Below are 26,050 nucleotides of genomic sequence, written 5' to 3'. Positions count from 1 at the left end.
CTCAGGCTTTGAAACAGTTCCCTATACTGCTGCTAACTGGCAGCTTCTACAGCTGACAAGATTAACTTTTAGAAGGTCTTCTTCTCCATAATTATGGACAAATATGATTAGACGGTATGATTACAAGTACTTGTTGTTCCTACTGCTGTTTGCCTGAAGAAAGGCACACAGACAACTAGAGAGATACTGTCTATCACCAAAGTCCACGTGACCAGGAAAGTTTCATATCCCTAACTGACCTAAATGCCAGCCTACTCCTTACTGACCAATAAATACTTTTGGTTCTACCCAGGAAGTGTTTCACTGCTGCCTGATTTAATGAAGTGTGGGTGAAAATAAATAGTGAAAAATGCTCACAGCCTGGATATTGAATATTCCAGTTGTGTTCAACAGAGGAAGCATCAGTGACATTTTTGCAACTTTAAATACCATCACCAACCACCATGTCTCCAGCCTCCTACCGCTGCAAGTCACCCCAGGACTGCAAACATCTGTTCTTTCAATTATCTCATAAGAAAGTACTTCATAAATGCAAAGCGCTCATTATTCTAAAGAGCTAAACGCCTTTTAAAAGCTGGTTGAAGCAAATAAGCAAAAGAAACAATGCACTGTCATTTGGACTTTTCAAATTTTAAATGTCAGGCCTTTGGAGTCCCTAAATATTATAAAAGCATTTCCCCATCACAAAAATCACAAAACTTTAAAGACAGAAAACAAAATCCAGACCAACCAACTCCTCTATTTTATAGCTACAGAAAACTAAGACACACAGTGATTTGGCCAACATCAAAAACTAAAAAGTGGTCGATCACTTGTATCCCCTACTCCGCCCACTTTCAGTGGTCTATCTTCTCTATCATGCAATATACATAACTCCTTTCCATTCAAACAATGACTCCAGTGCTAAAAGAATGATTAAATAAATCATTTAATAAATTAACTTCTCGAGTTCATTCTAATTGCAAAATTTAATGTACATTCTCTGCAGTAGATAATTAAGGTTAAATGAGATCATGATGGTGAGACCCTAATCCAATAGGGTTAGTGTCCTTGTTAGAAGGGGAAGAGGCTATGTGAGGACACAGTGAGAAGACTTCTTTGGACTCCTGTGTTCTCACTTCTGACTTGTCCTGGCTCTAAACACTTGGAATTTTTGTTTCTCAAACCCTGATGGGCTGCATTAAATCCCACCACCTTTCTTTGATGACTTCACCTTTAAAACTCAAAGCCTGCAGATATGAGATGGTGAGTACAACAGTCAAATACATGACTTTGTTTTCATTAGCAACACATTAGTAACAGTCCCCACTAATGTGCCTAATTGTTCCAGAATGCATGCAATAATAAATGCATACCGTAAAAAGAGAGAGGTAAAGCTTTAGACTGTTTTCTAAATATTTCAGTTAGATGTTGCAATCATTTAGATTTTTAAGGTAATAATTCTGTTTTCACCCATTTTTTGCTATATGAAAGAACTGTATTAACAAATGTAAGGCGCAAATAATATTTTTAGGTTTTTAGAGAATAAAGAATAATAAGAAATTTTTAAAAATAGGGAAAAATAAATTCTCACTCCCTTCCCTCCCCACAAAATCCCCAAATATAGCAGCCACAAAGTAATTTCAAAGTTCCTGAAATGGCTAGATTATGTATTACTTGTAACTAAAAAATATTACTCTGTATCAAACTGTGGTTGATACCTCAATAAAATGCACACTTTATTGGTAAAGGTTTATTTACATTTAGATCATGGTTAATAATAACCATGATGTAATTATTCAAAAATAGTAATTTTTGAAAAAATAATCTGAATGTATATCAGACCTAGACAAAAGAAAGGAAATATGACATTAAAATTTCAACATTAATGTTGAATTAATCTTCCTTCTGTTCCCCCAATTCAAGGCCTTTAAAATAAAACCCATTTATTACAGTGAATCCATTCATTCCTCTTAAATGTTTCCAGAGAAACTAAAAAATAACAAATATGTCAGTGGGAGCAGGGGGTAAGGGGAGCAGGTATTAGTCCCACCATTTTCTAGGTCTATATTTTAGTCAAAGTATTTCAGAATCTACCTAGGTATGGCTAGAAATCTTTTTATTTCAATATGCTTTTAAAAAAAAAAAAAAAAAAAAAATATGCTTTTGTTCATTTTAGACCCACAGGCAGAAAAATTGATTAGATGACCTCTTATTAAAAGCTTACATTAAGGGTTTAATTGCACACAATGTCTTGTTAGGCTGAGTAAAGCAAGCAAGATAAAGATTACTGTACCTCATCTTTCTAAAACTTCACTCTCTAAGAGACAAACTGCTGGTTTCTTAACTAGAAAGAGAAAATAGTAAGGAAAAGCATTAAATAAACAAGTCAAGGGGCCAGCAGAGTTAACAGGTAGTGAACCAATTGGAAGTCGGTATATTTGCCTCCAGAACCTGGTATGGTTTCCTAGTGTTGAGACTGCAGTGGTTATGAGAAAAGTACAAGAGTAAGTTTGCAAGGTTACCAGATCTGGGACCTTGTATGATGATTTTATAGGAGGACAGTATAAACAACTGCTAAGAATATATAAAACAGCATAATGGGAATCTGCTATGTGGTCTTCTTAGCAGGATGATTCAGTTTCCAATACTGAAAATCTTTAGGCCGCAAAGAAGGACTGCCAGTTGAATAAAAATTATGAAAAGAATATTTTAAATAAATGAAGTGTAGAAAACCCATATGCAAAGTTTCAGGAAGACAGAGTACAAGAGTTGCTAGACAAAGGGGAAGAGCAACAATGAAAAATGAAGGACCCACACACTTGAGGGTTTCTTCCTTCCAATAAAAAACACTTGAGTTTACCAAGAGATAGTGTAAGAAAACAATGACATACTATTTAAATAGGTGTTGGCTTGTGATAAGCCCCTTCCAAACTTACTCTTTGAATATGATGTAAGTTATAAATAAAGATTATTATAATCAATTAGAGAAAGAAAAATTGGGATGGAAAAATAATGTGAGTCACTCCATACAAGCAGAAACACATTAGGAGGCAAACTGGGTAAAAGGATATGCAATTGCTCAATAATGTCAAACTGGTTTCAAGAGAAGCTGTACCAATTTACACACTGTGTATAAGAGATCCCATTGATCCACATCCTCTCCAATAATTGGTGTTTTCAAGCTTCTTAATTTTTGCCACTCACACAGCTACCAAGTGAGTACCTTTAGGCAAGGGTTTGATCTTATTATTATTATTATTTTTTGGTTCTGCAGGACCTGGCATAGAATCAGAGTCCAATAAATAACCTGTGAGTCAAACTGAGGTAAAGGAACCTACATTTGAACCTAGATAACTTGTTGTGGTTTCCATTTTTAATTTCAAAATTTGTGCTTTTTCTCCATCTTTCAATTCTTCTACACTATCTCTCCCACTATGTTATATTGTCTTTGAAATAATAAAATGCTAAATCACATTCACTTTGAACTAGCATGGAAAAAAAATAAATAAGCAAGGGGCATTCCAAAGGATAGAAAATGATCTCTATACATATTTTATATAAAGAATCTCATAAAAATAAAAGTGACTATTTCTAAACAAGAGTCCACATCTAATTCAGAGAAAAGAACACATCATAAGCATTTAATAAACACTTCAAAAAAGTGTTGATTATGAATAAATGAATGACTATAGGAGAAATGAGAAATATTTTATGATAACTGTAAAAATGAAATAGTATGATAATGAACGCTGATTCTTCTCTTATCAAAACTAAACTTCTAAGCTTTATTTATTTGTTTATTTGTTTATTTATTCAATTTTTTGGCTGTGCTGTGTGGTTTGCGGGATCTTAGTTCCCCGACCAGGGACTGAATCCGGGCCATGGCAGTGAAAGCCCAGAATCCTAACCACTAGGCCACCAGGCAACTCTCATAAACTTCTAATCTTTAGAAGAAACAATAAATCCAATAATCAGCCAATGCTGAAGTGTAAAAACTAAAAATAAAAATAAAAAAACTAACAACACTGAAAGATCTTAGTCATTTGAAGTTCCATAATCCCATTATGAGCATTCAGCTGAAGCTCTATAATGGGTCTGAGAAGTAAGGTGAAAATCTGACCCAAAGGCTAATTTAAAGTCTATAATGATCACCTGCTTAGGAAGGAATTAATTCACCTTGTAGACCACATAATAGTCTTGTGACTTCCTCAACTATTTGCATTATGCCACAAAACTTTCTCCAGTTCTCATCAATAATAAATTAAAATACTGAATGAAAGTAGAGACCAAACTAGTGAGTAAAACTAGTAGGAGTATCATCAAGCCTTAGAACAACTCTCCAGGGAAGCAGCATAAATAGTAAAAAATAATTGTCAAGAATACATTAAACTCTATCAGTATTTTACCAGAAATGCATTTTATTAAGTGTGAAATAAGTATATATTTTTTCCATTCTCCAAACTTCGCGTTTAAAAAGACAAAGTAAGTTTATGGGAAAAAAAATCTCTTGAAAAGTGGTTACTGACAACACTGCTAAAGAAACTTCTAAAGGATTTCTTCCAGAGTTAAAAACAAATGTAAACATAAGGATTCCATTTACTGAAGCCATAGCATAACTTGGCAGTAAATTATGGCATCAAATCTAGGTTAGAAGATGCCTATAATGATTAAGCTATCTTTCCATTTTCCTAACAATTAGCAACACTAAGTAGAAATCAATTGTAATTGGAAAAGAAAGTACCAAACTAATTACCGAAGTCAGTTGATATATATGATAGTTGTTAGTTAAGTTAGAAATTCTAAATGTTGTAATTTACTTATTATATATGCATATATATACACATATATAATGAATTATATATATAAATTCATTGATTTATATATATAAATTGATATATACATATAAATCAACTAAATTTACAGAGGAATAGTTTTAATTCTCTTAATTCCATGATTCTTAACTCACATGAATTTACTTGCTGCTAAAACTTTTTTTTTCAAGGTTAGTGATGTTTCTTCAAAAATCTCTTATTTTTAATTGTGTGAAAAGTATTTTTGTAGTTCAACTTATATATTCGTGTCTTCACATTTAAAATTAATTGGGTAAAATACTCAAGTATAATTTTTTAAACTGGTTACCTAAATAAGAGATTTGAATTAAACTAGTTCTAATGATGTCAATTTAGTAAGTGTTGGTTAATGAGAAGGTAGGATAATTCCAGCAATAAACCGTTTCTGTTTTGGAAAACTACATACAGTATTATCTCTGGCCAGTTCAGTAGCATTTGTTTAACTGTTATACCAAATGCCTCAAATATTACAGGAGTTACCTGAGAAAGTTAAGGTGATGATCTGAGGTACCTAACTTTTAGTGAGCCCAAGAGTTTCTGGTCCATTGTATGAATATACAGCAAAACTAAACACTGGCTCATTATAGAGAAAACATACAATTAATATTATATTGTATATCTGTGTCCCCAAAGTACCCTTTTTTGTTGCACTCAAAAACACATAACATGTAATTTGGGCTTCCCTCGTGGTGCAGTGATTAAGAATCCGCCTGCCAATGCAGGGGACATGGGTTCGAGCCCTGGTCGGGGAAGATCCCACATGCTGTGGAGCAACTGAGCCTGTGCCCCACAACTACTGAGCCTGCGCATCAGGAGCCCACGAGCCACAACTACTAAGCTCATGCACCTGGAGCCCGTGCTCCACAACAAGAGAAGCCACCACGATGAGAAGCCCGCGCACCGCAACTAAGAGTAGCCCCCGCTCGCCGCAACTAGAGAAAGCCCGTGCGCAGCAACAAAGACCCAACGCAGCCATAAATAATTAAAAAAAAAAACACACACATGTAATTTACCATTTCTTAACCTTTTTCAGGTGTACAGTACAGAAATGTGAACTATATGCACATTATTGTGTAACATCTGTAGGACTTGCTCATCTTATAAAACTGAACCTTTAGATCCACTGAATAACCACACCCTTTCCCTGCGTCCCCCGCAAAAGTACCTTTTTAAAGGTATTTAGGGCTTAGAAGTTTTTTAAATGGAAGTATCACAGATTCTCATTTTCTTAAATCATAGTATCACAACAAACTGAGCATTTTAATAGATTTCATTCTAATCACTAACAAGTTTTATCCTTCAATATATAAAACCACATATTTGATTGATATAATGCCTTTCAGTTTTTGTAAATCATATTTGTTCAGAGACCTGCCAGTTCTCAAAGGATATCTGAGTCATTAGTTTAAAACAGACAGATCATGGTGCTGCTATTTTTTCCTGTAAAGGGCCAGTAAGTAAATAGTTTAGGCTGTGTGAGGCATATGGATTCTGCTGCAAACATTCAACTCTGCAACTAGAGCCCCCAGACTGTTATGGGCAATACATAAATGGATGAGCCTGACTCTGGCAATAAAACTTCATTTACAAAAACAAGGGACAGGCTAGATTTCTCCTGTGGGCCATAGTTTGCCAACCCCTGAAATAGTTAAGGGATAGTGACAAGAACAGGACAGGGAGTAGTTAAGAAAGAAAATCAAGTAAATGTATTTATGAAGAATTACTCCTGAGACCAAGTAGCTACTTAGTAGGGTTGACATTAATTTTCTATTGATGAACTTGGTTTGTGAGGTCCTATAAAACGGAAAAAGTTCTTTTTATGACTTGTTTCAATGCTGACTGACCTATTGGCATTCAGTACATTAGCATAAATAATGAAAATATTGATCTTCAGTAAGTACATAGGATTTGACTTACCTTAATAATGGATGGAATATGACAGTAATATTTCTGGCTCCAGGTTTGCAGACAAATTTTGTTCCTCCACCTTCAATTAAGTTGTCATCAGGACCCCCTTACAGAAAAAAAAATAAAAGAGAGATTAGCTTATCAGAACTTTTACAAAGAAATAAGCCTATCAGATGTATGGTACACTATCACAAGGAAGATCACCTTTGAAAACAGCTGCCTTTAATATTTACAAAATTATTATATTTTGAATGACTTGATCCAGTCTTCCTCATTAAATAAGCAATGGATTCGCATTTTCACTCTGGAGTGAGAACATGGAAGCACAGTAAGAATAACTGTATATTTAAAGAAACAATGCAAGGGTACAACCCAGTTAAGGTTAAAATTTTGATCTCTAATCACCACTGTCAACCTTGCACAGCATGGCACATGAAAACTTCAGGGGAAGGAAGAAGTGCCATTCAGGCTTGTCTAGGGCTCGAAAGGTTGTTACAGAGGCCCATATGAACCTAACCAAGCATATTTCATCAAATCTAAGACCTCACTAATTGTAAGATACACTATTGTTGTAAGTAACACTAAGAAAAAAAAATCCTGCTAACTAAAGTATACAATGCTTCCTTATTATTTGGAATCTTCTTTTTTTTTCTCTTGTTGAAAAGTTCTTTACAGTTTAAATACACAGAACTAGGTTAAATGATTCATAAATAAGTAAATTTAAGGATTTATTAAGGTTTTTAAGATAAAGAGATATTTAGCCAAAATCTCTCATACACATATAATAAGGAAACATAAGAAAAGTGAGTTGGTTAAGGTATTCTTAAAACTATTTAATATTCAGAGTCCAGCTCTTCTGAATGGCTCAGAGTTGTCACTATCTTTGTTTTCTAAACAGTTTCACTAAGTGGATTTCTTGAAGGAGTACATCCAGTATTTTACTCCAAGCTGCTGATACCAATTCTGCAAGGTTTAATGTTGACATGTTCTTGATACTATTAGAAGGTTTAAAGAGAAGGTGTTCTTACAGCAACCAAGATTAATACTCTTTCGTCAAATGGTCCTTAAGAGGTTCACTAATTGAAATACTGAAGGGTCATGATGTGAAGAATAACCACTCAGCACACACGTACTGAGGCAAAAACAACTCATTATGACTATCTTCCGGTCGATAGCCATTAAGATGTCACTGATTTAAGACGTATCCTAATTTCAGAGTTTAGAACGTGACAAATGTACATCCTGGGGTGTTGGGAGAAATGTTCCCCCGCCCCCCCCTTCATGTTTCTATGCATTAGGATGAAGCTCAATTAAAGTAATCCCTGGCCTCTGTCCGTCTTTTACCCACTCAAGGGAAGTGAACTAACTCCTTTGGTAAAACTGAGAAGAAAAAGCTGGGCATGCAGAGCTCAGCAACCCCCTTATTCCACTTTAGAAACCAGAATGCCTGTACAAAGTCAGCGTTGTCTCACTAAGTTTAGCAATGAAGGTCCTACCTTGTCAGAGAAGGATAAAGTGGTCCAGTACCTTCTATAAGTAAGTAAATTTGTCTAATTTTGATGTTCAGTCAGCAAACTCATTTGGCTCTCTTAACTAGGCTACATCTTTAAGTCTAGCTTATATCAACATAAAAGTGGTATTTCATCTTCCATTTACTTACTTATATTATTTCATAAGTGTCAGAACTCTGACAGGAAAGGTAGATGTTATTTAATAGACTTTCTCAAAACCCTAACAATCTACACTTACAATACTGCATTTATTTTTGCTAAATTAAAGTTTCTTTTTAATTATAGTCCTCTGCATGATACCAAACATAAATCTCACCTGATATATTATCTGCCTTAATGGTCTCTGAGGTATCCTGGAAATTGACTGATAAAAACATATGAAGCTTTGGAAATCCATAGCCTGGATCATCAAGACTTCCCAGAGGCATCAGAGTCTAGACAAATCCCATTTGGATCAGTCGTTTCCACCAACTAATCAAAGGATGGTTTTTCTTAAGAAAAACAGAAACTGTAATGGCATGTACAGCTCTAGATTCAAAATCATGAGCTGTTTGTTCTCATTTGGAAAAAAATCCTCTTGTATTATTATATTTGCATTGGAGACGTCAGTGTTCTGCTAAGTCAGTGATTTTGCTCAGTTAAAAGAAAAGCAAAAGGAGAGCATCCACCCTACAACAGGCACTACTCCTTTAATAAAAATCTTCCTCAAAAGGTCACATGGCATGGCTACAAACAAACAAAAAATAAAGAATAAAAATATCTTCTTCACTAACACTTCTCTTTCTAAGATCGTCAAATCGAGTCAGAATTGAATCACCAAGGAAACGTGCCCATGTGTCGAAGAAATCAGGTTATATTCTGCACTCCAGGAACAACGTAAATGACTTCCTACAAAATAAATAAATCTACACACAAAAAATAATGCACTAATCTACTCAATATGGGCATCTCTTTAAAGGACAAATATGAGTTGGACTGCATGATCTCTAAAGGGTTCTAAAAATCCTGAAGTTTTCTGATTTTAGATACTCAATAATTAAATACAGGCCTGATTACCCCAGCTCCAAACTAGCATCTTCATGCACACTGAACACACTGTATGCATGACCACCTCAATGCCTTGGTCCACACTGGGCTCTATGTGGGGAGACCTCTCCCCTCCTACCATTCCTTTAGGGCCCAGGTCTAGACCTAAACTGTCAAGTGCCCCTCTCCCAATGTCCAAAACTCCATTAGCAGTGACTTTATAAAATAAACCATATAACCTTAACATAGGTCTCTTCTGTTACTGTCACTTGTTTTCTAGTTCTTATGTAACCTTTTCCCCACTTGGAATGTAACATCCCAGAAAGTACTTATAAAAAATATATATTTGGTGAATGAATGAAGGAAGAAACGATGACCTAACTCAGTAGAATGTTATTAGAATTAGATGAGAAACTATATGTGCAAGTCCTTGGTGAACTGCCAAGAACCTAACAAATGTCAGCAATGCTCTCTGTATCCCTAGAGGCTTACAGCTAGTAGATGTGCTTCATCAACTTTTGTTGATGACAATCATATGGGGATCACAGATAACAAAAAATAAAGATGCAATACCAAAAACAAGGCACAACAGCCACTAGAAATGTCAGTGGGAGGAAGATTTGGCTGTGAAGATAAAGGCATGATGACAACGCATCAAGCTAGAAACTAATAGTTTCATTTGTTCTAAATCCGTGTTAGCTATATAAAGGCTATTACCGATTCATACAGTAGAGTTAAACTAATTAAAAAGTAAAGATTGGGCAGACTTGTTAAAAAAAAAAGAAAAGAAAGAAAAATTCCCCTCCCTACCTCAACCTGCAACCAAAATTCCATCTACAGGAACCTTGTATGCTTTTCCAAGCCCATTACCAAGTGCCATCAACACTGCATTTGATGTGATTTCCTCTTCACAGACTACAAGTCCAAATCTAGCTTACTAAATTACTAATAAACAGCACCAACCCAGTGAAAATAGTCTTGAAAATAAAGCTGTCAGGACCACAAGTAAAGGTCATGGCCAAAGACTGCATGGTCTGCGAGTCTCCATCCTCTGAGGTTTATTCTAGCTTTTCAATATTCTGCATGAGAAACAAAACTCGCCCCTCCTCACACGCCTTCCGTTAATCAAGTAATCTGGGAGCTGCCGTCGTGAATGTTCTTAGGGAACATGTTGCTCAATCCTGAGAAGAGCAGGGGATGGGCCGGTGCATCTCCCTCCCCTTCATTCATTATGCTCACTGTCTAATCCCTGCTGTCCCAGGCCAGGTGACAGGCACCAGAGAAAATGCTGAATGATGACGGATGGCTGGAAAGAAAGGGGAACTGACAGCCATATTACAAGTAGAATATATATTGTGCAGAAAGGAGGGGACAAAATGCCCCAGTCATATTTCCTGGTCCTAACAAGGAGGACAATGGCTGACAGGCTCCCTCAGGTGACTGGCAAAAGGCACCAGGGCCACCCAGTGACTGCGGGGATGACAGCATCTTAGTGTGTGCAGGCTAGACCCTTCTTTTAGAATTTATTTACTTATAAGTCATTAGCTCCTAAACTTACATATTCTTTGATTCTTCCCAGCTAGAATTTGATGTAGTTTATAGTGAACATAGTCATGTTAATAAAACACACAAAAAAACCCAAAGTCTCAGAAAGAAATGGAAAGGAATGTTCTCCCTGAGAGGACTACATACCGTACAGTGGGAAGAATGAAAAAGATTTGTGTCAGACCCCGGATCTCTACTCATTAGTAGTATAAGTATGATAAAAATATTTAAATTCTCTGAGTCTCAACTTTCCCATTTATAAAACACAGATTGCAATAAACTCTTTCAGAGACTTGTGGTGATGTTTAGGTAAGATAACGTACTCCAGGGCATTCAGTACAGAATTTGACACATGGTACATCTCAAATAAATGACTGTCTACTTTTCCCTTTAGAATTACCAAGCAGTTAAGGATCTAAATGATCACACACACACACACACACACACACACACACACACACACATCATTGGAACATAAACTGAAAAAACAAAAGGTTCAAATTCAAAAAATGTTATCCTTGCTACTTTAGGCAACATCATACTAGTCAATATCATTAGTGAGACCAATTAAAACACTTTTGTCTTATTTTAGGGTAAATAGAATTGCAGTGAAATTTTTAAAAATTGCTGAGAATGCTTAGAGCCTGAGAACAGGAAATTAGTCTTTCTCTTAATTTTTCAGTTAAAAATAATCAATATTAAATGTATAGATGTTAAAATTATGCATGCTCTGTGCCAAGAGCTTAGATGAAAATAGTATAGAATTTGATTTGAATTTTTTTTTTTTTTTTTTTTGCGAGGGCTTTCTCTAGTTGCGGCAAGTGGGGGCCACTCTTCATCACGGTGCGCGGGCCTCTCACTATCGCGGCCTCTCTTGTTGCGGAGCACAGGCTCCAGACGCGCAGGCTCAGCAGTTGTGGCTCACGGGCCTAGTTGCTCCGCGGCATGTGGGATCTTCCCAGACCAGGGCTCGAACCCGTGTCTCCCGCACGGGCAGGCAGACTCTCAACCACTGCGCCACCAGGGAAGCCCTGATGGCCACTTTTGTTGAACCACAGAAAGCAGTATGCCTCATCTGACATTTTTAATGTGTTCTGGATGTAAAGTCGGCCTTTCCACATAAAAAAGAACCACAGTGAAGGTGAACTTTTCTTTTTTTTTAAACATCTTTAATGGAGTATAATTAAAGTGGAGTATAATTAAATGGAGTATAAATTAGGAGTGTGGGATTAACAGATACACATTACTATGTATAAAATAGGTAAACAGCAAGGACCTACTGTATAGCACAAGGGACTATACTCAGCTTGTAATACCTATAATAGAAAAGAATCTGAAAAAGAATATATATATATAACTGAATCATTTTGTTGTACACTTCAAACTAACACAACATTGTAAATTATTTATACTTTAATCAAAAAAAAAAAGTTCACCTTCACTGTGGTTCTTTTTTATGTGGAAAACCATAATTCAAAGAGTCATGTACCGCAGTGTTCATTGCAGCACTATTTACAATAGCCAGGACATGGAAGCAACCTAAGTGTCCATCGACAGATGAATGGATAAAGAAGATGTGGCACATATATACAATAGAATATTACTCAGCCATAAAAAGAAACGAAATTGGACTTCCCTGGTGGTGAGGTGGTTAAAAATCCGCCTGCCAATGCAGGGGACATGGGTTCGAGCCCTGGTCCAGGAAGATCTCGCATGCCATAGAGCAACTAAGCCTGTGCGCCACAACTACTGAGCCTGCGCTCTAGAGCCCGCGTGCCACAACTACTGAAGCCCGCGCACCTAGAGCCCATGCTCCACAACAAGAGAAGCCACCGCAATGAGAAGCCCATGCACAACAAAGAGTAGCCCCTGCTCGCTGCAACTAGAGAAAGCCCGTGCGCAGCAACAAAGACCCAACGAAACTAAAAATAAATAAATAAAAATAAATAAGCTTAAAAAAAAAAAAGAAGAAGAAAACAAAGACAAAATACTTATTCTTACTCTCAAATGACTTACTGTTACAGACAAGTCAAGCAAATCAGGGTTGGTGATGATATTCTACTGCTATTGGATCTGGGAAGAAAATCCAGGCAACAAGCCCCTTTGAGGAAAGGATCATCTTTTGGACTCAACTCTTACCTAGTGTATAATTATTATCAACAATAATTTTCACATACTGTTGTTCATAGATATAACTCTTGTGCCTAGAATAATTTCTGGCACATAATAAATAATTTATTATTTATTATAATATTTATTAAATTTTATTATATTTATTATTATTTATTATTATTATTATTTATTAAATTTATTATAATATTTATTAAATATTTATTAAATTATTATTAAATAATATTATTTATTATAATATTTATTAAATAAATATATGAATAAGCATGGATAGCACAGGGAACTATATTCAATATATTATAATAACCTATAATGGAAAATAATCTGAATACATATGTATATAACCGAATCACTTTGCTATATGCCTACAACTAACACAATATTGTAAATCAACTATACTTCTTAAAAAAATACATGAAGCTGGGACGAAGTGAGAGAGTGGCATGGACTTATATATACTACCAAATGTAAAATAGATACCTAGTGGGAAGCAGCCACATAGCCCAGGGAGATCAGCTCGGTGCTTTGTGACCACCTAGCGGGGTGGGATAGGGAGGGTGGGAGGGAGGCGCAAGAGGGAAGAGATACGGGGATATATGTATATGTACAGCTGATTCACTTTGTTATAAAGCAGAAACTAACACACCATTGTAAAGCAACTGTACTCCAATAAAGACGTTTAAAAAAATAATAAAAAAAAATTTAAAAATACATGAATAAGCAAATGAACAAACAGAAAATGATAAAGAATATCTCTTTTAGGCCAATGAATTCTAAGTACAAACCACACAGGACCAAGCAGTTGTATTTTGCATAGAGTTTGCTCACTGAGGAATCCATGTTTCAATAAAGTGCTGAAAATGTATATTGATTAAGATATTATTTGTAGAAGACAATCTTCCAAATAGAAACAAATTAGTTATTCCCACTATAAGTAAATGGGTTGCCTATATTTCAATGCTCAATTATATTTTATTCCTGGATAGCCTAATGTTGTATAATTAAGACAGGTGTGAAGTATTACACAGGGAGTAAGAAGAAGGTTAAGAAGGGGGAAGGGGACTGATATTTATTAAACATTGACTAGGAAACTGGTGTTTGTATTCACTTAATCCTAATAATATCCCTGTAATATTATTACCTAACACAGATGAGGAAATGGAGACTCGTGAGGGGCTTAGGGGGATGTGTCTTGCTCAAGGTCCCACACATGGTAAGTTCAGTATTCAAACAATTTTTTCCCAACTGTATATACTACAATGTGCTTAATATCATTTTATGGTCCCAAGAAATTCATAGGTTGAATCAAATGACGTAGATGATGGGTGACAGAGGAAATTTCTAAAATAGGGAGCAGTTAAGCCCTGATTTTACCGTGGTTTGACACGTAAAATGCACTTTCCATGTAATCAACACTAAATACCACGGTTGGTTATCCAAGTCAAGGCACACAAAGCCTCTTTGACCAAAAATGTAAGTGAAGCTTAAGAAAAACAACATTCTATGGATAAAACCCTCATGCAGAGAATGTTTCTGGAGGAAACACATTTAATGGTCCAACTGAGGCCAAAAATAACACTTTCTAATACAGTCCCAGCAGCAAGAAGCAGAACTCTACTTTTCCCCCTTTCTCCAGACTTGCCAGTAGAGGATATAAGGGCCCCTCTAAACCCAGTCTACTGGTGAGGACTCCTTGGAGGTCCAGGAACATGAAGGTAGAAAAACAAGGGTTGGGACATTCAGGGAGGGAACTTGGATAGTCTGCCTGTATTAATACCTAAAACACTGATATAAGCTGATTTTTTTTCTGTTTCTCCTTTTAAGTAAAAAAATCGAATAGCCCTTCTTTGCTCCTTCTTTTACTGTTACTACAGGTCGGTTCTACATGTCTATTCTTTTGAGGCCCATACAGTGTTTTACGGTTTTTTACTTTAGTAACAGGAAAAAGGAAAGATGAGGAAAAATGATTGGAAGTTTGGGATTGACATGTACACACTGCTGTATTTAAAATAGATAACCAACAAGGAGAGCACAGGAAACTCTGCTCAATAGTCTGTAATAACCTAAATGGGAATGGAATTTGAAAAAGAATAGATACATGTATACGTATAACTGAATCACTTTCCTGTACACTGGAAACTAACACAACATTGTCAACTATACTCCACTATAAAATAAAAATTTAAAAAATAGACAAAATACAGTGATACTATCATCACAAAAAAAAGGTTTGAAAAGTCTCAAAGGTCTCACAATAAAATAAGCAGTTCTAGTATGTAAATTTAATTAATTTTTTCTTTTAACATAAAACCTTGTCTGTATTTCTTTTTCTTTTCAGTTTTATTGAGGTATAATTAACAAAACTCTAAGATATTTTAAGTTTACATTGTGATAGTTTGATACACATACCCACTGTGAAAGGATTCCTCCCCATCCAAAGTAACACAGCCATAGCTTCATATTTTTTGTAAGAACATTTAAGTTTCATTCTCTTAGCAAATTGCAATTATACCATACTCTTGTTTCTAATAATGTTGTCCTCTGTAATTCTTGAAAATACTGAAGCATGAATTTTGGGCTAATAACTTAATATGAACCCATAACTTAATATGAACCCATAACTTAATATGAACCCATAACTTAATATGAACCCATAACTTAATATGAACATGGCAAACCCTGTGAGAAAAGCAAATGATGCCAGTGGGTTCTTTTGGTACTCAAAAATCATAACAAAATAGGGATGACATGCATCACTCAAGATACCATTATTCCCTGTCATAAGCATTGTCAGTCATTGCCAACCGAACCAGAATCCTTGGGTGTTCTAAGCAGCCACAACAGTTGTTAGGAGTTGAAACTTACCAACCCTTTGAACAAGAAAAACCATGTCTCTTGCTCAACATTCTACACTCATCAAATCCAAAACCAAACCAAAACAATCAAATAAACAAAACGCTCTCCTGGACATTGTCAGAGTACTTTTATTATACCAAATGGGTCTCTTAGGGGTGGCATGAAAAAGCAAAGAATTAGGAGTTCCTGATGAGTAAATTCATGCTCAATTTCCTTAGTGGGGTGGAGGCTTAAGGTGAGTGGGGCTGAAATGAGCTAATCTTTGAAAGGAATGGGAGAAAAAAAATATTGATGAAGGAGTCCTTGATAATCCTATACTGCTGAGGGCCCAGGTGAGATGAAATAACTGGAATTTACAGCAACAGCATATAATATGGAACATTCTAGAGCAGAAATAAGTGTGGAGAAGAGAGACTTTGAGAGCCAGAGTTAAGGATTTACCAGCTGGATGTGTGAGAAGGCAACGGGGAAAAAAAGAGTTGAAGGTTCTGGTAAGAAAAACAATTCAGGTGATTAACCACAGATGGGTCAAGGCTTGATAAGAAAAGAAAGGAAGTTTGAAAGAAACTTGAATAAAGAATATGGTGGAAGCTGACACTTGAGGGTCTCTATAAGGTCAAAGAACATTCGAGGCTGGAGTGAGAGGGAGAGATTTGAAAGGAACAGGAGGCCATAGAGAGGGACATACTGAGAATTGTTTCTATCCTCACTTTCCCTGCGGTCACAAACACAGGAAGCCCTCCCCTGAATTAGAAATAGGGTGGTGAATGTGGGGGGCAGTTAAGTTTGATGTTTGGTAGTTACAGAATTAGGCAGCAGCAAAGTTTGGGAGTGGAGGTAAGACTGAGCAATGAAAGAAAGAAAGGAAATCCCACGGATCTGAGCCCAGAGGGAAAAGGGAAGTTCCTTTTCATTCTCCCTAGAGTCACTCATAGGTATAAGGTATAATGTAGGGAAAGACCATCTAAATTAGGGACTGCCCAGTGATGGATCATTGTGAGAAGGACAAACCGCCATGTGTCTTGAAGCATAAAGAACAGTAGAGTATGTGCATGTGCAGTATCTTATTTTTTGGAAATTTCAATGTGAGCAGGCTGCTAGGAAGCAAATAACTCATCTGAGTTTTGTTTCAAGTAAGACAATCTCTCCTACATTTTCAGTTAAAGACCATGAATAATTCCTAAAAAGAAATAAAATCGTATCTTGTAGTTCAAGAACTGAATACATTCTAGCTCCTAAGTAACAAGTGAAATTTATAACAATCTATTATTTTGGGGGTGATCTCTTGGTTTAAAAAAGAGAAGGGAAAAAAAAAAAACAGTTCCTTAATTATCTTCCTAACAAATGAGAAGAGGTTTTGGAGGATGGGATGCCAAGAAACAAAGAGAAATGAAGCAACAATTTTTAAGGTTAATAACAGCTCATCCTGAGCTATCTGTAAAATGTTCACCTGGAGCTCTTCATGAGCATAAGTTAAAAAGAGTTCCATTAGTAACAGTACTGACAGTTTCTGTAATGGAGTCTGAGACGGCATGCTCTGTGAAGAGCATAGCGTGAAGTATGACCAATTACCAAAGGACCCAAAGTCACTGCATGCAGATTTTTAAATGGTTGATCAATAAGGCACAAGGGAACTTTGACCACTGTTGGGGAGCATTCCTACCTTAGTGACATTATCCTCCAACTCACTTTATTTTAAGGCTACATCAGGAGACTGCATTGATCCTTTCTTCTCTTTCCACTCTTTAACAGATGCCCTAGTTTTAATTATCTTCAATCTATTAAATTTATTTTAGTGGCTAGTTGGGTGTATCTAGCTCAGAGATTCTCATATATGTAAGCTGGAGTCTGCAACCTTACTTATCGTGTGCCTGGTTTCCTAGCATAATGTTTTCAAAGTTCATCCATGTTGTAGCATTTATCAGTATAGTACTTCATTTCTTTTTATGGCTGAATAAAATTCCAATGTATGTATACACCACACTTATCTATTTACCAGGTGATAAAACATTTGGGTAGTTCCACCTTTTGGCTATTATGAACAATGCTACTATGAACACCCATGTATAAGTTTTGTGTGGACATATGTTTCCTCTTCCGTATATACCTAGAATTTGCACTGCTGGGTCATATGCTAAATCTATGTTTAACATTTTGAGGAACTAGCAGACTGTTTTCCAAAAAGTCTATGCCCTAATGCTCATTACTATTTTTAAATAACTAATTATTTAAAATAAAATCTGAACGTGGGGGGGATGGGGTGCTGCAATGGCCAGCACACAGAGGAAGTATAAGTATCTTGTTCTCCAGAAGAACCCTCTCCCACCAGCCCTAGACCCCGACCCCTGAGTCCTGTAGGGGCGGCCCTGTCTGTTTCCATCATTAAGGAAGCATTACCAGGTGTCACAGGTGGTGGCTAGGGCAGAAGCATTTGGGTATTGGTACAGCTGGGTAACTATCTGTACTATCTGTACTGTTTCAACTAAGTGTCTGTGCTGGTTCATCACCCACGATTAAAACAGACAATAAGGTTTCTCTCCTCACTCAAGTTTCAGGTTGCAGAAGATTCTATTGTTTGCTCAGTCGTTCTTGTTAAAATAAAGCAAGTGATACGAAGGACGACAGAATGCAGTGAGGTTCTCTAAGCAGATGAGCCCATCTCAGTGCTGACCTAACACGTATGTTTGACCAGTCAGGAGCCTTCTGATGATGTCTTGTCAGCTGAGTGGTAGATTTATGGTGCGAATAAGCATCAAGCTGAAAACACACTGAGACCATCCATCTTATTTTGCCTGTGAAATGGCCTATGGTGGAGCCCAGGCCACTGGAAATGCTTAGCGCAGAAATAGTTCATTTGGAAGAAATGCTATTGTTAAATGCTGTCATTGTCTTCACACTCAGAGATATGCTTAAATCTAAGTACTCCCAAAGTTTGAAAGGAATTATTTTGAAGGGCTTGATGTGACAGGTACAAAGAATAATAACCCCAAATGACTTTGAGAAGTAAGAGAGATAAAGGTCTCTTCAAATACAAATTAAGAGTCAAAATACAAGTGGCAAAACATGGTAGCATTTAGCTCACTGACAAGGATAATCAGTGCTGGCATCCAAACAGAAACAACATTATTTCATGGCTCATTGGAAGCATCTGGATTACTGAAGCACAGGTGGCTTCAAATAACTTTACCAATCACTGTTTAGGTTTAATCAGCAATAGTCAACCTTCCAGGCACTCTAGGCAACAATTCTTGCAATATTCTCACTGAATCGAAACTGGTCTTCCAAGTCAGCTAAACATGAGCAGTGACATGATCAACACTCAGAATTAGAGCTGGCAGAGTCATGTTTTTTGTCTGTTGCTGTATAAATAGAGCACAATATAGGACTGTGCACACCCAATGTTCAGCCAATAACTGATAAAAAACAATCAGTATTTTACAACCTATTTAGACTCTCCATTCCTTGCAGGTCTCAATGTCCAATCTACTTTTTTACCATAATGGAATACGAGATTGATTAAAAAATGAAATACAGTCCTCGCGTTCATCTACAACTGAAATAATGATGATTATTTTTAAAAATGAGCCTGTTATGTTTGAAATCTTGACCTCTGTCCTTCATTAAATGCAGTAAGTTCAATGTCAGCCAACCACCAAAAAGACATGAATTTGTAGTGAATTTTTACAATCATATTTGCTCCACATTTTTCTGGCAAACATAGCTTGGACTTATTCTCAAATTTAAAATTTTCCATTTGATCAGTTGTGATTGTTGAAAAGCACATACCCTAAGTGTTAATATTTTACATACTACTTGATCCCAAAATTTCTAGGAATTTCCTCCTAGGCTCAATAGAAAATAATATCATGGGTAAACTTAAGATTTGACAAACAAGGATGTTTATCACAGAACACTATATTAAACTTTAAAAAAAATCACTTAAAATGCAAAATAGAGAATTGATTACAAAGATACACACAAATATGCATATATATAATTGATACAAACATTTATAGATATAGATATCTATTACTGGAATATGTATGATGCAGCTATTAAAAACATACAGATACTGCAATAAGGCAAGAAAAAGATCTAAAAAGCAGAAGCCCATTATGGCAAAAAGTTATTAATTAAAGTAATATTGTGAGATAAGCCTGTATTATGTGTCTCATAATTGCAATACTGGAAGTCTTTGCTGATCTGATTCTTTTTGGCTCTCAACTCTGCTGAATCTTGTTCCTGGATCTTTTTTTCCTGTATATGTTGTGTATTGTGTGTGTGTGTATGTTTCATAAGATCATTCCCTTAGAAATTTACCCTGAGCAATTCTTTGAGGCCTGGTTAGAAGGTATGTTCCACTAGAAAACATTAGTGATAGCTTCTACTAGTTTACCCAAGGGAACTACCAACCTGGAACCCATTTTATTTTATTTTATTTAACATCTTTATTGGAGTATAATTGCCTTACAATGGTGTGTGGAACCCATTTTAAACTAACTTCTCACTTTGAAATTTTCTCACATCACCCAGAGGATGTATATTTTAGCAACAAAACTGGTTTCTCTAGCAATTTTCCCTCCCTTCAGCCTATGCCAATGTAACCAACTTTCTTTCAGTCCTTTACAGGAGGTGGAGAGATTATGGGAAAGAGATGGTATTTCTAGATGATCCATATACTCTAGGTGGAGTTTGGGGGTATGTTCTACTAGATTCCCTGAGTTGGGTAAGTTCTGGGTTTTGTTTCTCTTCTGTGCCTTGCAAGTTCACTTGGGTTTGGCAAATACCCTCAGAGTGAAAACTAACCTTGATAGTACTTTCTCTATTATCTCTCTGCAGTCCTTTTATTTTTTTTGCTTCAATTATCCTAACTTTCTTGCCAGCTCATCAAAGCAACTTAACACCTTCTAAGTGTTTTACCCAATGTTTAAAATTTTTTCATGGGAAGTTCAGGGAAGGTACCAATCATACTGCTAGAAAGAGAAGTCTCCACACAATCTACTCTTTACAGAACAGTCTACAAATAACTTCCCCTCTGAATTCAGTTACTCCAGAGAAAGTACCTTTGGAGTCTACTCAGATATCCCTAGCTCCTGGCTGTTTGTTTTTAATCAATTTTCATAGTTATCCTAAGATAAAAATTACAAGTAATACAAGAAAAACAAAAACAGAATAAAAACAATAAATATAGCTCCGGCCTTAAATGTTACCAGTTAACTTTATATAGTGAAATATAACAACATATAATAAAATGCAATTTGACATAGTAAATTATAAGACCAGATAAGGAGAATGAAGTTCTCTTTCCAACTTTGATATCAAGTAATTATATGGCAGTAAGTAAGTTGCTTAACCTCTCTGAGCTTTCTATTTCTCATCAATAAAATAAGGAGAATGAACCACATAGTTTAGTCTTGAAAAAACCCTTCCATCTATGAATTTTTATTTTCTAGATTATAAAATTTCCTTTACAACATATTCTACGCATTGGTTTTTTTACATTTTATGATACTGTATAACATGCATACCTTTATCAAGTAGAAATTTATGCCAATTATTATAATCACTGAGGTATCATATGCAATAATTCTAAATGAAAATGAACTGTATTTTTGCTTTGCGATATTAGTTACGCTTCAGGAAAAAATAATTAGTATAATTTTGGGCTGACATTTTTATACCATCTAATTATGACTATCTTATGCTCTTTTTCTTTTATAGGAAGCTTCTTAGATTCTGCCTTGATTACCACAAGAATTCCCCAATGCAGAGAAATAAAACGGGCAAAATTCATGGCATGTCTGTGCAATTTTAACCTAAAACCTTTCTCAATTTTTCACCCCAAAGCAGGTATCAGAACTTTAATCACTATAATCAATGGTTTTCAAAAAAGCAATTCTGATGGAAACATATTTAATAGGAAAACACTTTTAATTGAATTCAAGCTATAACAGGAATTACAGCATTTTTGTGCCTAGGAGTGAGCTCATGGTGATATAAACCTAACTAAAAGACATAGTTCATGACACCAAGAAGCTCACGTTATGACTGGGCTATAAAAAAGAATACACCAAAAGTTAGAGACAAATATAGTATAAAATACACCAAAAGAATGAAAAACTAGCATTCCAAAAAGAAACAATTATTGCTGTTGAGTTTGTAAACCAATTTACAGAAACATAATAAAACCCAGGGAAGGTATGTGAAGTTGCAGTTGTTTGGCAGAGAAAATATGATATTGTTCCTCTGCAAAGTAGCATGATATTAATAATACGAGAAAACAGATTGGCGAAGATAACATGTAATATAGAACTCCTAATATTGGTATTCAATAAATACTCCATTTGGCTGATCAAAAATAGTGACTCAATCACATAACAAAGGACCTACTTATCAACATTTTCTAAATACATCATATAAAATTATTGCTAAAACCTCTTCTTGGAAAAGTACTTTTCTTTTGTATTTCTTTAAAGACTGGTGAATCTGCTTTTTAAATGTTGTTTTTCAAAAGTCTAAAATATAGACAAGGCTTTTATTAAAATAAAATGCACAAAAGAATGACTTGTCAATGCACAAAAGAATGACTTGTCCCTCAGGAGGGAGCAGAGAGGCAGAGGTTACTAACAAAAAAGCTCTGAAGATATGAGACAAAGCAACTTAGGTCTAGAAACAGATGGTCCACGGACACAGCTTCAGTGTAAACATTTTTTTATCTCAACATTCAAGCACCACTCCAGCAATAGAGAACTAAAGAGAGACTAGAACAAAAAAAATGGGAGGTGTATTAAATTCAAATCCATTCAACAAGTATTTATTAAGTACCAACCATGTACAGGTACCAGATGAGGTCCTGGCAATAGTAAGAGTATCATCAACCTTTGGCTGCTCATGTCGAAAACCCTGGAGTCATCCTCTCTCTTCTATTTTGTTCATGCCTCTCATCCAATCCATCAGCCAATCCTGGCCGTTCGTCCTTCGAAACAATGAGTCCCAGCACTTCTCACCTCCCTCACTGCTACTACTTTAGACTAAGCCACCACCATCTCTCTCCTGATTACTGGTCTCCTAACTGGTCTCCTTGCCTCCATCCTTGTGCCCTTTCAGAAGATTCTCAACATTCAAGCCAGGATGATCCTGTTAAAACACAAGGTCAGTCCAGTTACTCCTCTCTCTAGAATGCTTCCTATCTCATTTGAAGTAAAAGCCCAATTCCTTACAATGACGCAGAAGACTCTCTACTATCTGCCCCTGCACTTTTCTGGGTTCGTCTCCCACTATTCCTTCCATGTCCCAGTCTGCTCCAGTCACACCGCCCGTCTTACTGTCTGTGAACACACCACAAATGCATCTTCCTCAGGGCCTCTGTCCATCCTGTTCCTTCCATCGGGCAACACTCTTCCCAGATCTATATAGCTCACTCCCTTAGCTCCGTCAGGCCTTTACTCAACTACTTCTTTCCGAGGAAGCCCTTCCCCAGCATGCAAAACGAAAGTAAAATAAAATATGAATTAATTTAAGTAATGAATTTAGTCAGTAGAAGGCACATATTTCTATATACCAGCAACTATAAGCCTATAAAAAACTAAGTTGCTGAAATCTGGCCATGGTGATATAAATCTGAGGACGATACTACACAAGGAATGCCTACTAAAATGACACACTCACACAAGCACACAACTGAAGCATACATATAAAAAATTGAAACCATGTATATATAAATGTCTGAGCCAGCTTTCTCCTAACTTTCTAGCCTCAGTATTTTCCCATGTCATTAAATATTCTTCAAGAACATGATTATTAAAGGCTGCATAACATTGTAGGGATGCACCAAACATTCACCCTTCAACAATTAGTAGAAAGCCTGCTGCATGCCAGGCACTGTGGTAGGTGCCGCGAAAAAAGAGTGATCAAAAAAGATATATAGGGCTTCCCTGGTGGTGCAGTGGTTAGGAATCCGCCTGCCAATGCAGGGGACACGGGTTCGTGCCCTGGTTTGGGAAGATCCCACATGCCACGGAGCGGCTAGGCCCGTGAGCCACAACTACTGAGCCTGCGCGTCTGGAGCCTGTGCTCCGCAACGGGAGAGGCCGCGACAGTGAGAGGCCCGCGCACCGCGATGAAGAGTGGCCCTCGCTTGCCGCAACTGGAGAAAGCCCTCGCACAGAAACGAAGACCCAACACAGCCAAAAATAAATAAATAAATTTATTTTTAAAAAAAAGATATATAGCCCATGCCCTTATGGATTTAACCATGGGGTTATCAGATAGACATTAAGCTACCACACAAATATGTAATTACCAACTGTCTTCTATGTTATGAGATTGGAACAGCGTGGCAGGAGAGACCATGATACCTGTATGTCAATAATCTCTATAGTATCTATTAGGGGCTAATTTACTTCAAGGTCAGATGGAGTGACATTTACATAAAGCCTGAAAGATGAGTAGGAGCTGGTCTATAAAGAGCAGAGGAAGGAGTATTCTAAGCAGAGGGAAGAGCAGAGGGGAGTGCAAAGGCCCTGAGGCAAGAGCTCAGCACAGGCAAGGCACTGAGAGCACTGAGCCCAGTGTCAGAAGGCTAGTGAGGAAGAAGAGTAACACGGAGGGAGAAGGAGGCAGAGTCAGATCACACAGGGCCTGGTAGGTCATGCTAAGGAAAAGAGAGTTTTTTAAATTCTAAGCATAATGTGAAGCTGTTAAAGATTTGGAGCTGGAGACTGATGTGATTTAATGCAAATATAAGAAGATCATGGTTTTTAAAACCCAGATTAATCTCTAACACAACCCTCTCCTTAATTTTTATCCTGACATAGTCTTGCTTCAAATTGCCTCTTATATCTTCTCCAAAGCAAATTGAAGTCTCCTTCAATTCTCTCTGCCAAGCAGCACACAGAGTCTGCAGCTCCTGGGACCACCATCAACCAAGCTAAGGGCGACAAAACCTCTGGCCACCCGCCCACAGCCTCCCGCACCCCTCATTCCTACGTCATTCACCAATCTCCTTCGACAGTAACTGTCTATTACCCGCCTACTCTCCTCCTAATATTCTCGATTCCCTTGCTCCTGATTCAGACCCTACTTTTCTCCAATCTCCAAAACTCCTCACTGTTACCCCTGGTCTTCTCCCATGAACACCATTTCTTCACAGGTCTCTGAAGTGTTGGTTATTTCCTCTCTCACAGGCAGGAGAATTGGTGCTCTAGACTGTGCGGTCCCCCAAATCAGCTTCCAGACCACTGCACCTCCAGCACTTGAATAATAACTTCTTAAAACTTCTGACACTTCTGGGACTTCCCTGGTGGCGCTGTGGTTGGGAATCCGCCTGCCAATGCAGGGGACACGGGTTCAGTCCCTCATCCAGGAAGATCACACATGCCATGGAGCAAATAAGCCCGTGCGCCACAACTACTGAGCCTGCGCTCTAGAGCCCGTGAGCCACAACTACTGAAGCCCGCGCGCCTACAGCCCATGCTCCGCAACAAGAGAAGCCACCGCAATGAGAAGCCCGCACACCGCAACGAAGAGTAGCCCCCACTCGCTGCAACCAGAGGAAGCCCGCGTGCAGCAACGAAGACCCAACACAGACAAAAAAAACAAATTTAAAAAAAAATTCTGACACTTCGGGGCCCATCCCACTGTGCTGGGTCACCCTACCCTATCTTCTTTCGCTACCATTTAAGAATTTTGGCTCATAATTCATGATCTACTTCTTACCTGAAGTTCTTCCAATATACAGGATGATCATCTCAACATTCACATTCACAGCCCATCAAAAACAGGGGCCACTGAGAACTGTGATAGTCTCATCTCCAATGACCTCCTTCATTGTACCTCAGCCACTGTGGTGGACACAGACGTGCACTCTCGAGCAGACAGGCTCCAGCTGTCAGCCACCTCAGGTCTGCCATTTCGGAGCCTCTCCTCTGGAGGCCCACATCCCGTGACCAAGCTAAGCAAGAATATAAAATCCCAGCTATTTCAGCTCAAGGCAAGACAACTGTCAGGGGCAAAATTCACCCCGTCGATCCCTGCTGTGTTGGCTGAGGCTCTCAGGAGCCTCCAGTTTCACTTTTCTCTCCGCTAAATCCTAATTCTGCCCCAGACGCTTTCACAGGCGATGACTCCCATAAGATATCTTGCACCTTTGACTCTGTCTCAGTATCTGCTTCTGGAGAAGCCCACCTGCAACAGCTGCCCACTCCCTCAGTCCCCACCCAGACTCATCACCATCTATTACAG

At 37.2% G+C, this 26,050-nt stretch overlaps 1 protein-coding gene across 2 annotated transcripts in view; it reads right to left on the bottom strand.

The window, feature by feature from the left end:
* The window catches only part of EXOC4 (exocyst complex component 4), an 843,793-nt gene that overhangs the window by 446,576 nt on the left and 371,167 nt on the right, over positions 1 to 26,050 (bottom strand). For both annotated transcript variants that reach the window (XM_061198739.1, XM_061198740.1), the window contains one exon: positions 6,750 to 6,846. In XM_061198739.1, the coding sequence (XP_061054722.1) occupies positions 6,750 to 6,846 (97 nt within the window). The remainder of the gene's footprint in view (positions 1 to 6,749; positions 6,847 to 26,050) is intronic.

This window comes from Eubalaena glacialis, chromosome 8 (genome assembly GCF_028564815.1).
Source record: "Eubalaena glacialis isolate mEubGla1 chromosome 8, mEubGla1.1.hap2.+ XY, whole genome shotgun sequence".
Lineage (NCBI taxonomy): Eukaryota > Metazoa > Chordata > Mammalia > Artiodactyla > Balaenidae > Eubalaena > Eubalaena glacialis.
Note: the sequence above shows the minus strand (reverse complement) of the source record. Positions and strands in the feature narration are given on the sequence as shown.